General features: G+C 36.2%; 1 protein-coding gene across 1 annotated transcript in view; it reads right to left on the reverse strand.

Moving 5' to 3' along the window:
* Nucleotides 1-2,722: 2,722 nt before the first annotated feature.
* LOC124365780 (protein pygopus-like) overlaps nt 2,723-16,345 on the reverse strand; it is a 56,512-nt gene continuing 42,889 nt past the window's right edge. The window contains 6 exon segments of the mRNA XM_046821791.1: nt 2,723-3,044; nt 3,046-3,133; nt 3,724-3,869; nt 10,579-11,486; nt 15,010-15,423; nt 16,056-16,201. Of these exon segments, the coding sequence (XP_046677747.1) occupies nt 3,012-3,044; nt 3,046-3,133; nt 3,724-3,869; nt 10,579-11,486; nt 15,010-15,423; nt 16,056-16,201 (1,735 nt within the window). The 3' untranslated portion in view covers nt 2,723-3,011.

Consider the following 16,345-nt stretch of genomic DNA (forward strand, 5'->3'; position numbering starts at 1 on the left):
TCATTTTTTTTTAACAAGTATTTTTTTAGTGATACTTTACTCTTTATAAGCAGTGAACAAAGATTTTGCGTACGAAAATTGTTTCTTTCAATACAATTATAGCAATAAATTTTAACGAGTGTGGACATTTAAAATCCCATAAAATTAAACAGCGGGCGTACTGTATTTAGTTCCTAAAAAACCCATATAATATAATTTAAAATACTTTACAATCTCAATAAATACAAAATAACATTTAAAAATTAGTAATACATAGAAAGACTCCTACATTATAATCTATTAAGGTATGATAAAAGATACTGATGTTATGGATTGTCAATACAAATTGTGATTAATTTTCAGATGAATACAGTCAAATGCTCAGACTTCGGTGAATTGAACTAAAATAATGAGGTAAGTCGATATTAATCATTAAAATTAAACTAATTGTAGTCCGCATCAGGTTAACGTTGGGCTGAATTTATGGAATGAAAGCAATTTTTGCCGTTGTCTCTTCCTCTTGTTCTTAACCGTACAATAATTATGCGATAACTCCTCGCATCACTGATCTAAACTATTTCATGACAACAAATGTTAAAATCAAGGCCATATTGAGTTTGACACAAATATTTCAAACTGACTGATATAGATAAAGTTTTAGTATAAATCTTACTAAGAGCCCAGGACTTACATGATACAAACTGTTATGATACCAACACTAATAAATTTAGACATGAGAGAAAGACGGTGGATACAAAGGCGCAGACTACTTACAGACCTTGTTTCTGCCCAACGTTCATCCGAGAGAGACTTATCACGGGGCAAACTAAATACACAATTTTATCTTACAGAAGTAGTTTAAAATATTTACTCGCTTATGATTTTCAATAAATCATGCATTACAAAGAATAAAGCTAACAAATCAATAAAATTATCTTTGTGTAAACAAAACAACCAAAACATTTCATTTTTACTGGGGATTTTAATCACTTAAAAAACAAAATTTTTCAGATTCAAGATCCTTTGTGCATGAAAAAACATATTTTTAAAGCCCATGTCTTCAACAATATCGTCTTACTCATAACGGATATTTTTCACTAAAAATAATTACTCAATAAACAAATTACGATTTATAACGTAAAATTCATGTAAATAATGTGAACACGTGTGATCATGAAATGATTATGTACAGCAAAGCTTATTAATGCCCTGTGATGTAAAACGTAATCTTTCAGACAGGATTAAAACCGTGCAACTTTTACAAACTAATAAGAAGACTAAAACATTTATGATTCCCAATAAGATAACACATACAATCACAGTGATTTCAGTTACCTTCAACAAAACATTATAAGTGTTTCCGGAATCAACAAAACCCGGAGACACTCCTTCGTACATTTATATGAGGTATCCCCTCGCTTAGTGGTACATTAATAAAACGGAAGCATCGATCCGTGACAAGAGAATTCTGAGGTAAAAAATTTAGGTAAATAATTTGTAACATAGAAACTAATAAATTCATACATTTTGAGCAAATGTTTACATTCAGTTTATGCTATAACAGCCTGCATCAGCCTTCAACTGAGATGAACAGTCGTGGCAATTCAATTAGCGGTTCTGCTTTCCAAAAATATAATACACTAATTATAGACTATGTGAAAAAATGATTACGAGAATCATAAAAACATTGCTACTGAACCAGTCAACTAGGTACTATGTAATGGTAACTTTAAAAACTGTCAAATATAACAATTATATTTTTAACGGTCTCTTTTCATCTTTGATTGTACCTACGCCGATAAATTTTTATCTGTAACAAGACAAACGAAGGACAAGAAAAATAAGCAATCACTTAATTAATTTACTCATAGTTTGGATTTTAGTATCAATATATAAAAAATTAAAGTTTACAATTTTATTCAAAATATTTGCTAACTTCTCTCCACTTCAAGCAGTGATTACGTGTAACGATTGTTCACTTCGGCTGAAGAGCGCGTAACACAGGCTGTCTAACGTAGGACTTGCCAGCGGCAAGCAAGCGCGCGTGTGTGTGCCGAGCCATCATTCTACGTCTAAGGGCGAGGTCCACTTACAAACCTATCAAACTCGGTGATGTAAACCAAGAAACTAAAACAACCTAACCTATTTGCTAAGTAATCAAAATACATATCAGTGTATAACATTTTTATATATATATATATTTATATTTGTACGCACGTTGAAATGTAGTAAAATAGAAAAACTATTTTCTTTAACCTTTAAAGACACAAAACTTTATTACATTGTACAAAATTGGTGCTTTGTGGAATCGGAGATGATCGACAAAGTGAGTTTTCTGCTGAACACAGAGGAATATGTAGCGGTTATTTACAAGTTGACTCAGCAACCGATTATTTTTCACAATGATTCAGTTCATGCAAGCAGTAGCAGTCTTTTAAATGAAGTATTTCGTTTTAAAATACAAATTAAATGACTTTTTATAAATTATAAAGACTCAAAAATGAATCCTTCTCAAAAGATTAAAATGCCAGATCACCGTTCTCGAAGTATTGCACTGAAGCACAATGTGACACCCGCCATTGTGCACGTTATAATGCTCTTTCATACACCAACGAGTATTAAAGGTACTTGATAAATCAGACCATTCGTGATCTAAGCCTTGAGAAAGGTCATTGTAACGTGCACAAAGAACGGTGGCACACTGCATTGATGTCAGTCCAACACTTAGAAAAATCAAATCGACAGCGCGCAACCGTAACAAAACCGTTCCGTCAGTCGGGCCGGCTAAAACTAAAACCTAATAACTAGTATTCGACAAAGCACCACAGTCGTATTGCTTTCAATTTCTGTACACGTTTTATCAACTGATACGTAAAAATCTAACACGCTATCCTCGTACAAGGAAGTTCAAAATCAACGTACAAACCAGCTGTACAAGGGGGCCGCGGACTTTATTAACAAGGGGCTGTCCTTACAAAAAATAAATAACATCTGAGAATGAGCAGAGCGCGAGCATGAGCGTTGACGCAGTGTTAAGGCTTGAATTTGACCAGAGGGATGTTTTTTCGACTGAAGACACTTGTCGCAGACCCACTCGGCGTACACCTCCTGGGTCAACAGCTGGTACGCGGCCTCTATCAGACCCGTACACACCCTGCAATCACAACATAATGTCATCTTACTATCATTACACACCGTGAATATGGCAAACTTATAGAATCCACCATGAATAAATTTAAAATATTTAGTTAAACAAGAACTTTACACTTAAACTGGTATAATAATATAAAAATACAAAACTGTGGAAAACTAAAATTAAATATTACTTTTGTAAAAATGTATATTCAGTACTTTTTATGACACAAATCGCCTTATAATATATTGTCTTTTAGTTACAATCAATCATCACATCGCAGGAAACCACTGACATGAATAGTTTGCTGACAAATAGAATATCCTATATACAAATGAAGGACAATATTACACATACTTAATGATTTACCATTGTTGCCTAATCGATTTTGTGAGAGTTAAAACAAAAAAATGTGATGAAAAAGTTAACTGTGTCACTTAATAACATCTGTAAGTGTATTGAAACCTTATACAATCATATTACATTGTGAGAAATAATAACTTCATTGGTCAGAATTCATATAGTAGAAATTCGTCAAATGTGAAAAAACTATCACAGATCAGCCTATGATTCTGGGTATCTTGGAACTAAACGAGTTGAGGAACACTAACCTGTGAAACCAGAAGTTGCAGCCAGATTCGCAGAGGATGGCCTGGTCGTTGTCGTGAACTTCTTTGTGGCAGATGCCGCAAGGGTAGATGGGGGGAGCGTTGGGATTCTGGGGATTGAACACCATAGGCTGGTCCACTGGGTATACCTGAACATAAGGATAGACATTGGCAGTTGGCACTTGTACATCACTTCTAGAGTCCAAGAACGTAAAGCCTGTTACAGTCTGGCGTTTTGTACGCAACCTTAATATCTATATTTTAACTATTTCGATGTTTAAAATTATAATGGCAATAAATGCCCAATGACCTAACTGCGATCAAGTTCAAGTTCTCAATCTAGTAATGACTCCTTATGTTCCAGGCTTGTAAACTGAGAATCACCATAGAATAAATTACTTCATAATCTTGTGAATTCTACCACAATTCAGCACTAGGTATTTTGGCATCAAGAAATTTGTATTGAATATCCGTTTTTTAAGAAATAATGTGACACAGTAATTAAGCTAATTTTGTGAACTAAATCTATTTATAAAACCGGGATTATTACTACAGGGAAGGAATATTAGCAAGCATATCTTGAAAACCTCCTTATAAGGTCCAGGGATTTCAAAGAAAAATATAAGGACACATAAAAGAACACATATTTAGAAATTTTTGATTGCACTGCAGCAAGCATATCTTGAAAACCTCCTTATATAGGGTCCAGGGATTTGAAATAGAAATATAAGGACACATAAGAGAACACATAAAAGAAAACATATTTAGAAATTTTCTATTGCACTGCAGCAAGCATATCTTGAAAACCTCTTTATAGGGTCCAGGGATTTCAAAGATATAAGGACACGTAAAAGAACACATATTTAGAAATGTTCGATTGCACTGCAGCAAGCATATCTTGAAAACCTCTTTATAGGGTCCAGGTATTTCAAAGAGAAATATAAGGACACATAAAAGAACACATATTTAGAAATTTTTCGATTGCACTGCAGCAAGCATATCTTGAAAACCTCTTTATAGGGTCCAGGGATTTCAAAGAGAAATAAATATAAGGACACATAAAAAGAACACATATTTAGAAATTTTCGATTGTACTGCAGCAAGCATATCTTAAAACCTCCTTATAGAGTCCATGGATTTCAAAGAGAAATATAAGGACACATAATAGTACACATATTTTAGAAAATAAATGTTCAATTGCACTGCAGCAAGCATATCTTTAAAACTTCTATAGGGTCCTGGGATTTGAAAGAGAAATATAAGTGTGTTGTACCTCATTTTTAAGGCATCTTTGACACAGATCATAAAAAATGTTTTCAATTTATCTTGCTTTGAATTTACAGGGTGTTAAAAAATCTAAATAAACTTTATTTAACTGGTTTTTTTTTTATTGAAACAACTTATGAAGCTCCAAAATTTATCCAAAATAATTGAGAAACTACCCTTCCAAATAAGAAAGTTCAGTTCCCAAAACATTTCTACATTTTAAAAATGTTGATGACTAAAAAATATTAAATACCGTATGGTTTGCATTACACCAAATTAAAGGTAGTAAAAAATGGTTTTGTATTTAAACTTTGGCGGTTTCGGTTTCGTAGGCAACAATTTCAATTAGTTTATTCCAATTTGTTATCAAATAATCTTATCCAAACAATTAACGCACTATAAACAATGTCCTTATAAAGTTCGTAAAATTGTTACAGATTCTCAAACTCTTATTATCCTATCTTATTACTCTTAAGCTACGTTTTCCTAGCTACGTGCTACGTAATTAAGGCCAAGTGCGCAGCGTGTTTAGAAGCGCACTTAAATACTGCGCCAAGTGTTTTCCTAGGATTGTCTTTTACGCAGCGTAAACGCGCGACTTAAACTCTCTCGTCCAGATTTTTCTTTTGAAGAAATGTAGGCTACAGTTTTCATTGATATGGACCAAAAGGAATGTTTTGGCAAAGTTATTGCTCTTCGCAGACGAGGAAATGGACGAGAATGTCGACATTGCTGTTACTTTTTATAAAATTTTTCCAATACAGAATTTTTGCGTCTACAATATCAAATTTTGTCCCAGATGTTTTGACAGTTGTCAAGGACATAATAGAACATGTGCATTTCTACAGAAAGCCGAATAATTCTGGGTCAACTGAGATTTCCCAAATTGTATACCTCTTAGACGGAAAACACGTGAGGATAGTTGCACCAGCTCATTCAGGATCCCTTTTTCACAATTAAGAATCTCCATTGTATTGTATGCTATGGCTGACGCAAACTGCAAATTTGTACTGATCAATGTCGTAGCATACGGCAAAGAAAGATGCTGGAATTAAAAAAAAGTCTAAAATGGGGCATGCGCCCTATTACGCTAATTTTGCGTTTGAAAATGCATTTTGTATTTGCTGAAACCAGAAACAGTCTAAGTCTTCATAATGTTGGCAAGGGTGACTCATATTTCTACATTTAAAAATGTTGATGACTAAAAAATATTAAATACCGTATGGTTTGCATTACACCAAATTAAAGGTAGTAAAAAATGGTTTCGTATTTAAACTTTGGCGGTTTCGGTTCCGTAGGCAACAATTTCAATTAGTTTATTCCAATTTATTATCAAATAATCTTATCCAAACAATTAATGCACTATAAACAATGTCCTTATAAAGTTCGTAAAATTGTTACAGATTCTCAAACTCTTATTAGCCTATCTTATTACTCTTATACGGAGACCACTAATCCAATTTCAATGTCTGTCCTGGACCTTCAACCTTTGTAAGCTGAAAGGTGTGCACTGTTCTTCTGGTAAACAATAACAATATTGCAGGTTTTATTATTGTTATGAAATTTAGCTGTTTCAGTACCAAACAAGCAAATGATAGCTAGGAAGCATTATATTTGATGTTTGTTTCTCTTGCAACATTTTTAATACTCAGTTTTTTAAAACTTAATCACCGTAAAATTACAGTAATTTTGTTTCACTTGTAAGTTTTAAAATGGCATGCGCCTTTGCGGAGGCGTTTGATATGTTGATATTTTTGGGGGGTGTTATCTAAATTTCACTGCAGCAACTTTATTGTACGCTGTCCGAACGTTTTTCTGAAAGACATCACTACTCACGAAATATATTTCGAAGCTTAGCTGATTGTGTTCAGGAAACTAGAATTGTGCATTGTGATCACAACAAAGGTAAGGATTGCGAGGCCAGTTAGAATCTGCCGATGAGGAGCAGCTGTTCTACAAAACCCACAGGACTGAAGCCCAAGAATAGTGGCTGACTCAGGGTTGAGTCAAACGACAGTTTAAAAAATCCTTCACGAAAACAAGATGCACCCCTACAAGATATATTTACATCAAGACCTAAGCGAAGATGACTATCTTCAACGTATCGAGCTTTGGTTTATGGGCCCAAGAGAGGATGAATGAATATCCTGACTTCTTTAATGATGTCCTCTGACGTGATGAGGCGAAATTTAGAAGTAACAACAAGTGAATCACTATAACATGCATTATTAGTTCTTCGAGAATCCACATTGGATATGTGCAGTAGACAATCAAAGGTATTGGACGGTGAACACGTGGTGTGGCATAATTGAAAACAGAATCATTGGGCCCCATTTTTTGTGAAGGAAATTTAAGTGGAGATATGTACAATTATTTCCTTAACAATGTCTTACCTAACCTACTGATGGGTCTTCAGAACGAAGTTAGTCAAAGAATGTGACTGCAGCAAGATGGCGCCCCTCCACATTTTGCTATCGCTGTTCATAATACACTTGACACTGAATAGTTTCCTGACAAATGGGTAGGACAGTAGGCAACAGTCGGTTATCCCACCCGTTCTCCAGATCTGACTTGTTTGACTTTTGGAGGAGGTTGAAGTGTATGGTTTATGTTACAAGACCAACTACTGGATAGGATATGAGGGAAAGAATAAGAAATGCAGTAGCTTCCATTTCTCCAGAAAAAATCCAGTCTTCAGTAGACAGACTGCTTCAGAGGGCGGGTGGAGCAATGCATTGGCAACAATTGGTAACAGTTTGAACACATAAGGTGTTGGTGGGATTGATGGACTTTTCAAAGTATTAGTAGTGTTCAATCCTATTACAATTTATTGCATGAATAAAATGCTATAAATTATTAGTAATTGTTATTTATGCCTACACTAACTGAAACCGCTTGAGATAAAGTCAAAGTTTAAATACATATAAATGTTGTTTCTTTCACTATTTTTAATTTGGTGTAATGAAAACAATACATTTTATTTTAACCCTTTGCAAGCCAAGTAATTACGTATATGTTTTGCACTAGCGCCAAATTACTAAATATTTTAATTTTTTGAAAACTGTAAAGCCATTTTTTTTATTTGTTTAAGTAATTGATTTAAAGAATAAAAAACCATGAAATGCTTTTATGGGCATTTTCTAAAACGAAATAGATATTTTTCTATTTTAACCTGTTGAGGAGTAGCTGAAAGTTGTTCCAAAAGAGTACAGACGGTTATAGCCGTTTGATCCCAAAAGACGGGGTTGCTAAAACAATCAATATTGCAACTGTTTATGCACTCTAGTGGCGTTCTTACATACTATTTCGACTGTAAAATGTTCAAAGTAATTATTGCTGTACGGTGCTAGCTCCTAGTCACGGAATACATAATCACAGATTTGCCGCCAAATGTTCTGTCATTTTCTCGCGCCAACGTCCATTTATAGGCTATTCTCGGTTCTTGCAATTCATTGATCATTGATGTGCAGTGCTAAACCCAAATGCTAAGGTTCACATCATGGACTTCCGAATTAACATTATCAGACAGATACTGGAAGCACATGTTGCACCAAGAGAAGAGGCCGCAGCTGTGAGGCGCCCGTTGGGCGGAGCCCAGCAGCCGCTACGCTTGTCAGGTCGCCATTTCCTCCGCCCACTACCAGTAAGGGAAAATGTCCGAAGGAAGCTAAAACGCTGCTTTGTGTGTTCAAATACAACACGGGGTGAGCGTAAAAGGAAAGAAACTGCTTATGAGTGCACAAAATGTGAAGTAGCACTTTGTGTGTACCCGTGTTTTGAACACTATCATACATTTGTAAAATTCTAAAAAAAAAAAAAACAAAAATGTATGAGTTTATCAAGTTGTAGATCCAAAAAATCCATTATTATGATATTTTGTAAGGTTTTCAATACATTTTGAATAAAAACAACAAAACTCTTTTCTTTACTCCCTGGAGTTCATTAAGGATAATTTTGCTTACTCTAGTATACACTAGGTAGGATGACGGTTATAGCCGTCAGTACTCCCCAACAGGTTTAAGTACCAGAAGATATGAAATGAATGAAAACGTTATTTTGATAAAACTGTATAATTTTTACAAACGTATACCGGTACATGAACTAGATATGATGTGTGATAAGTAAATAAATACACATTTTGGAAAACAGTAAAAAGATATCTTACAAACTGTTTTCTGTTTTTTTTTTACGAATAATCGTCCAAAGTATGAAACGCCTCAAAACAAACTTCTGGGTGTAACGCTGGATTGTCTGTACATGTCTTGCACGAGTATACAGTTTCTTTTCTCAAGCCCTTTTTGAGACAAACCACACATCTTGCTGTTCCTTTTGGTCTCTTCTGAATAAAATGTGGTTTCTTGTTCAAACGTTCAGCGGGTGGTGTTCCTTAACCTTGAGTGGGTCGGCCGCGGCGGCCCCGTCTGCTCATTGGTTGCGCCAGTTTGCTTGCAACGAGGTCCTTCACTAAACTTTTTCTAAATTGTGCGTGTGTCATCGGCTTCGTCAACTACACTTGAAAACCTGGCGTTCATAACCCCAAGAACGAAATCATCATAGTCCGGATCGTCTGCGTTAGCCATAATTATGGCAATATATTCACAAGTTACGTCAAAATAATAAATAATAGTTATTACTATAGTAATAGTTTTAATAGTTCACTAGTACTAAACGTAATATAAACTAAAAAAACTGTAAAAACATAAACTGTCAGTGAGCAGGAACACTAGAGATAGAACTTCACGAAATGGCGGCGCTTCATGAAATGGCGGCGAGTATAATCGCTTTGGGCGTTTCGAGAAGTACGGGAAACAAACATGAATAGAAAGAAACAGCTGTTACCGATTGATACTCCTCAAACGTTCAGTTGGCACGTTGGCTAATGGCACTAGGCAGCAAAAGTGACTTTCTCTGCCATCTAGCGGCAAATTCGACAACTATTAAACTATCTAATGTTGTAAAATGTAGTTCACGGTATAACTCGCTATGGGCGCTGTACGGACTTTTATGCATGCGAAGTAACTCGCTTATGACGTGCAAAGGGTTAATATTTGTTTAGTGTAAACATTTCAAACATTTTCAAAATGTAAATAATTTTTTAATATTTAAATGTTTTGAGAAATTAACTTTCTTAGTTATTTACTGGAAGAGTAGGTCCTCAACTATATTGGATAACGTTTCAAGTTTTATAAGTTGTTCAATTAAGCAGCAATAAAAAACCTGTTAAAGCTATATTATTTTAGATTTTTTAACATCCTGTACATTTACAGAAAGATACACTGAAAATTTTGTTTAATGATCTGTGTCAAGAGACGTTTAAAATCATAAAAGGAGGGGTACTACGCGCCCCTCCCAAAAACATTTAAAACACATGTTTAAACTACATTTTAAAATGTTCCAAAAAACAAGCCTCAACCCCCAAAAATACCTTTGCAAATTTTTTGGGGGGTTTAAAATAATTTTATAAAACTCTTTTTTTATAGGGGAATTTCTATCTTAACTTGTTATAGCAATACAATCAGTGGATCAGGTGGTACGGATCACTCTGTATATGGCAGGTATCAATGAAAGGTGTTTAAATATTTTAACACTTACCTTTCCAGCAGAGACAGGCATAGGCTTCGGTCCCTGATAGCCGTGTGGATGACCCATACCCATCGGGTGCATGCCAGGCATCATGTTCCCTGGATGGTGATTCATCATCTGGCCTCTGAGCGGTCCATTGGTGTTGAGTGGGGGACCCCCGCCACCCCCCATTCCCGAATTCACACTCACTGGGGGTGGTGGCCCATTGTTCATACCTTTACCCATCATGTTCACACTGTTCACGTTCACATTCACATTGTTCATTCCCGTCATGCAGTCACTGGTGGGTATGTTCGTGTTCATGTGGTGCGGCGACTGTCCACCCATCTGGTGGGGAGAGGGTCCACCCATGGGTGAGTGTCCACTCATATGTGAAGGCGGACCACCCATATGAGAAGGAGGACCACTCATATGGGAGGGAGGGCCACCCATATGAGAGGGCGGACCACCCATATGGGAGGGAGGACCACTCATATGAGAGGGAGGGCCGCTCATATGAGAGGGAGGACCGCCCATATGGGAGGGAGGACCACTCATATGGGAGGGGGGACCACTCATATGGGAGGGAGGACCACCCATATGAGGGGAGGGACCACCCATATGAGGTGAAGGACCACCCATATGAGGAGAAGGACCACCCATATGAGGAGAAGGACCACCCATCGAGTTGGGACCACTCATGTGAGGTGACGGACCACCCATACCGCACATGGGACTTCCCATAGGTCCATTCATAGGACTCCTATTCATCACTCCCCCACCCATGTCCCCCATCCCCATGGGGCTGGAGATAGGGGGCCCCACACAACTCCCACCTCCCATTGGACCATTAGCTATCGGACTCCCCATCGGTGAATTGCAACTCATCCCATGGTGGCCTTGCATCGGACTCCCTTTACTGCATTCCAGAGGACTTCCTAAAAAACAATTTACACAATTTGTAAAAAAATGTAAAATAAACAGATCTTGTTTACAAGTTAAATCTCTTAGGAGTTATACAAGAAGAGACAAATGTATAAGATTATAAATTTAGAATTATTAGTAACATCACATCAGTCCATAGTTCATTTCCATTTAACCTGAAGTATTAGTGTACTACAAAGCAATATGATAGACTATTAATATGAGACCTATTCAGAAAGTAAGGAATGTTCCTACATGATGACGCCAGGCACACGCCAATCGCGTATATATTGGTGGGCTTGTACTCGGCACCTCAGTCAGCATCCAGCTGTGATTTCAGAAACATCTCCGTTCGAGCATTATGACTGATCACCAACACTGACGAAAAAGTTCGTGAAAACCGCTGTTTCACAATAACTGAAATTTATGTTTCCCACACGTTACACAGACTTTATTGATTGAAATTGTTTCACAGAAGCTACGCTACCAAATTCAAATTCAAAATTCAAATTCAAATTCAAATTATGTTTATTGCCGTAGACTTATACAAGCATTGACAATATCTATTTGCCACCAGATGGCCAAGTCAAATGTACATGTAACAATGTACTATTAACTAAACACTAAATAAAATAAAAATCATACAGAGGTCCAACAGTAGCCTTTACAGCAACATTGTATAAGCTTAGTGGTTTGAAGCAGTATTTCTAGTACTTTTTGTTTCTTTAAGCAGGCTGCATTAAAAATAGTTAGAACAAGCATTAACAATAAAATTGTTAAAAGCAACAAGATTGTAACCAAATGTGAACAATTTAACAAAAGTCCCCAACAAATATAGAAATCAACATAGGTATAAAATTCTACAACAAATATAAAACTTAATAATCAATATATAAAATTTAAAAATTAAAAATTAATATATAAAATTTAACAATTAGTATATCAACAATCAATCAACATTTTTGCCATAAAATAAAGATCATTGACAAAGTCTTCTTACAGCTTTATATGAATATAGCAATGTCAGTTATAAAACTCAGATCAATTATATCTTAAGTTACGCAAACATAAACCACAATACTCAAGTACAGCCAGTGGCATTGGGGAATTTAAAATAAAACGTTTTTTAATTGGAAGAACTCGTCCAGTGCATAAAATGGGTTATGTAACAGCCATAAGTAATATTTATTCAAAAATATTTTTTTATTGTACTTTTGGACTAAGGGTAACAAATGGTTGTACACCCTCAGTGCAATAACAGAATGGCTTTCACGAGTTTTGCTCAATCTATTAAAATTAATAGATGCAGCATTTTTATTCCTGGTATTGTGGGAGTGTTTTATACTGTTAGGCTTTAGTAATTGAGGATTTTGAAAGATATATTTCATAAGATCAAAAAGATACAGGTTTATTATGGTCTGAATTTTACAGATAGTGAAAAGAGGTCTACAATGTTGAAGTGGCTGTGAGTTAGTAATAATTCTTATAGATTTTTGTTGAAGGATAAGAATGTTATTAATTTTACTTGCATTGCCCCACACTATCAGTCCATACCTTATAGAGTGGGGGCTACCATAAATTTTGTTAAGGATAGGACCAAAAATGCTTACAGATCACCATAAAAAACAACGAATGGGGCAGCTGTGAAGTTTTTGGAGGCCTACCACAGTTATGGTGATCCACTACTGGACTGAATCGTAAAAGGAGACGAAACATGGAATTGTGAGATAAAATTTATAGTCCATGGAGTGGGACACACAAGTTCCCCTAAAAAACCAAAAAAAGTCTGTAAACTTTGTCGGCAAGGAAGATTATGGCAACACTACCGTGGCACCTAATCTAGTGTGAAGGCAATAATAATTTTTTTCACACGATATGTTATTTTCTCAATAAATTTCACTCAACCGCGGCCCCTCTGGCAGGATTTCGAGGTGATGCACACTTGAGGAGCACTTGTCTAAGACATTTTTAGTCCCATAGTAGCTTTTGTTTTGATGCCCTGATGAAAAAAGTATAAACAAACATACTGTACATACGAAGGTCTGGAAAGTCTTCTTCAGTCAAAAAGTGTCAATTTCCATTCATAATAATCCATTTCCAGTCTAAGGTACTTCCGTACCTAGCCATCGTAACATTTGCCTTGTCTTGATTAAGAAAATATATACATACACAGATTTGAAAAAATCTTCTTTGGTCTAAAGCATCAACTTCCATTTGTAATTTTAAGGCCACAGTATTTCCAGCCCCATAATAGTGTTTACATTGTTGTCCCAATCAAGAAAGTATACACATACGTTGTGTCTGAAAAGTCTATGTCGGTCAAAAAGTAACTACTTCCAGCCATTGTAATCTACTTCTGGTCTATGGTATTTCCCATATTGGTAGTCTATTGAAAGCATAAACATGTGTGTTAAATTTCACCTTTCTAGAACATTGGGAAGTTAAAAAAACAAAAATATAGTTCGTTTTAGGAGTTATAACCTTATGTAAATCCCTATAGATGCTTTATCTTTATAAAAATGTTTAGTTTTTTTATTTAAGTGTACCAAATTTCAACTTTCTGAGAAGTTGGAGAATTATTGATTAGTGAGGAGTTACTGAGCGAGTGAGTGAGGGACGGGTTTGCGTTATAAAGAGATATGATTTTATTATTATTTAAACGTTAGTTATCTAAACGTCCGACAGATCAGATGTTCATCTTTTAGGTACGTAGTACCAACGTCTGACAGATCGGATGTTGGTCTCCACAGGGTTAAACAATGGATTATTAGTAATAACCTATTAGAGATTACATACAATGTTACCAAAAGCTATCAAAAAATGAAATAAAACCGTTTTTTATGACCAACACAAAGAAATTTGTGAGGTATAGAATATTAAAATTTTGATGTTTAGAAAATATAAAATATGCATAACCAACTACATATTGGAATTTTTCAAATTTTGATATATGCCCAATACTATCTGAAGATGAGAATACACAAGGAAAAAATTATTCACTTAAATATAATATGCATTGCACATACTTAAGAGCTGCATCTTACGATAAAACCAAAGTTGTACTGAGAATTTTGTATATGAGAACTGTAATTTGTATATTGAAGAAAAACATTTTCAAGAGCCCTTAAATCACAGTTTTTTTTTAGCTAAAAGATCAAAAAAGAAATAAAAATATTGTAGGTCACACACTGTTGCTTAGCAAGAAATATTTTCAGAAGGAAAACTTTATAACAGAGTGGTCTAAAACATCGGAGTTTGGATTTGAGGATAGCACAGGTTCAAATCCTGTCTGTGATCGTTGCACTTTGTATCAGTACCATCGACCATGTACAATATCGACTCTCTCTCTCTTAATCTGTTTAGTAAGATCCTCACACAAACCCCCATGAAAACAAGGTTTAACGAGATACGAGATCAGCATTCCTTTTTTTAAACAAACAAAAAATAAAATAATAAATTATATGATATGAGCATGACTATCTAGCAACAGTACGAAGAGTGTTATGCTTCACTTTTCTAATTTAGTAACATACTCACCTGACGACTGTCCCATGGCATTCATGACAGGTCCAAGTGGACTGCCGACGGACGGACTCCTGTTCATGGGGTGGTTCATAGGACTGCTCTGAGGTGGGCCGCAGCTCATCATGCCTCCTCCGGAGTTACAAACCATCGGACTCCTCTGAGGACCCAGGGGGCTGCCCATGCCGGGCCCGCAGTTCATCGGCCCACAGTTGTTCATGGGCCCGCAGTTCATGGGACCCATCGGGCTGCCCATGGGAGGTCCACAGTTCATGGGGCTGCCTGCCATTTGACACGGACCGGGTGGCATGTGCATCATGTGTGGGCTGCACGGCATGTGTCGGCCGCCCATGTGGTTCATGGACATCACCTGCTGTTGTGGTGGCGTGTCATCAAATGGATTAGATGCAACTATCGTGTCTCCGTATCCTGAAAATCACAGTGAGATTTCATTACACAAATAAATTCTGAATAAGGATGTCACTATGGACCCCTACGGTAATTGCTTGAGTTCTTATGAAGTACAACTTGTTTTTAGTACATGTTTAACCATATGTTTTAAGGTTTTTTGAGGCCTGAAGAAGAGGATAGACTCCAATGCTCGAAAGTCCGAGAACCTGTTACTCTCTCAGATCAAAGATATAGGGCTGATTTAAAATACACACTAATACAGACTGATACGCTCATGCACTGCAAATTATATCTGCTCTTCAGTTGGCGGAAAATGGTTGGTGGTGTCCAGTTTCAAATGAGATTTGATGACATAATCAAAGAAGTAAACCACAAAATATGAGTTAAATACAGAATAAAATGCACTTACGGAATAACAGATGCCAACCGAAATTGGTTTTGTATTGACTCATGCTCTAGATCTAATCTACTCATCTAATCCCTTGGTCCTAATATACCAAGGTACATTGGAATACTCTAAAGCACAAGATACTCAATGAAAATAGATCATAAGGAGTGGGAAAGGGGAAAAAAGAGGGAGGGAAATTGGGAAAAATAAGAGTGGACAGGGAGAGAGTATAGACTAGAGAGTTTAGATAAACATTGCTAACCTGTTAAGGGAGGTGGCAGAAGGTCCTGCATGACAGGGGGTGGGTTCTGGTTCATCTGTTGGTTGTTGGACTGTCGTCGCTTCTTCTTGGGTGGAGGAGGTTCAGGGTTGGACATCATCGGTGGCTTGAACTCAGCCATTCCCATCCTGCGGCCCGACATCAGAGGCCCAAGTTAGTATTATTTTTAATCAAATTCATCCTATGTTCTAATGCTCAAAAGTAATCCACAACCAGATGGTCAAATCAGAATAGGCTTAATCCTTTGGTTATGTGGCAAAGGCTAGCTAGAA

Source organism: Homalodisca vitripennis, chromosome 7, assembly GCF_021130785.1.
Source record: "Homalodisca vitripennis isolate AUS2020 chromosome 7, UT_GWSS_2.1, whole genome shotgun sequence".
In the NCBI taxonomy this organism is placed as follows: domain Eukaryota; kingdom Metazoa; phylum Arthropoda; class Insecta; order Hemiptera; family Cicadellidae; genus Homalodisca; species Homalodisca vitripennis.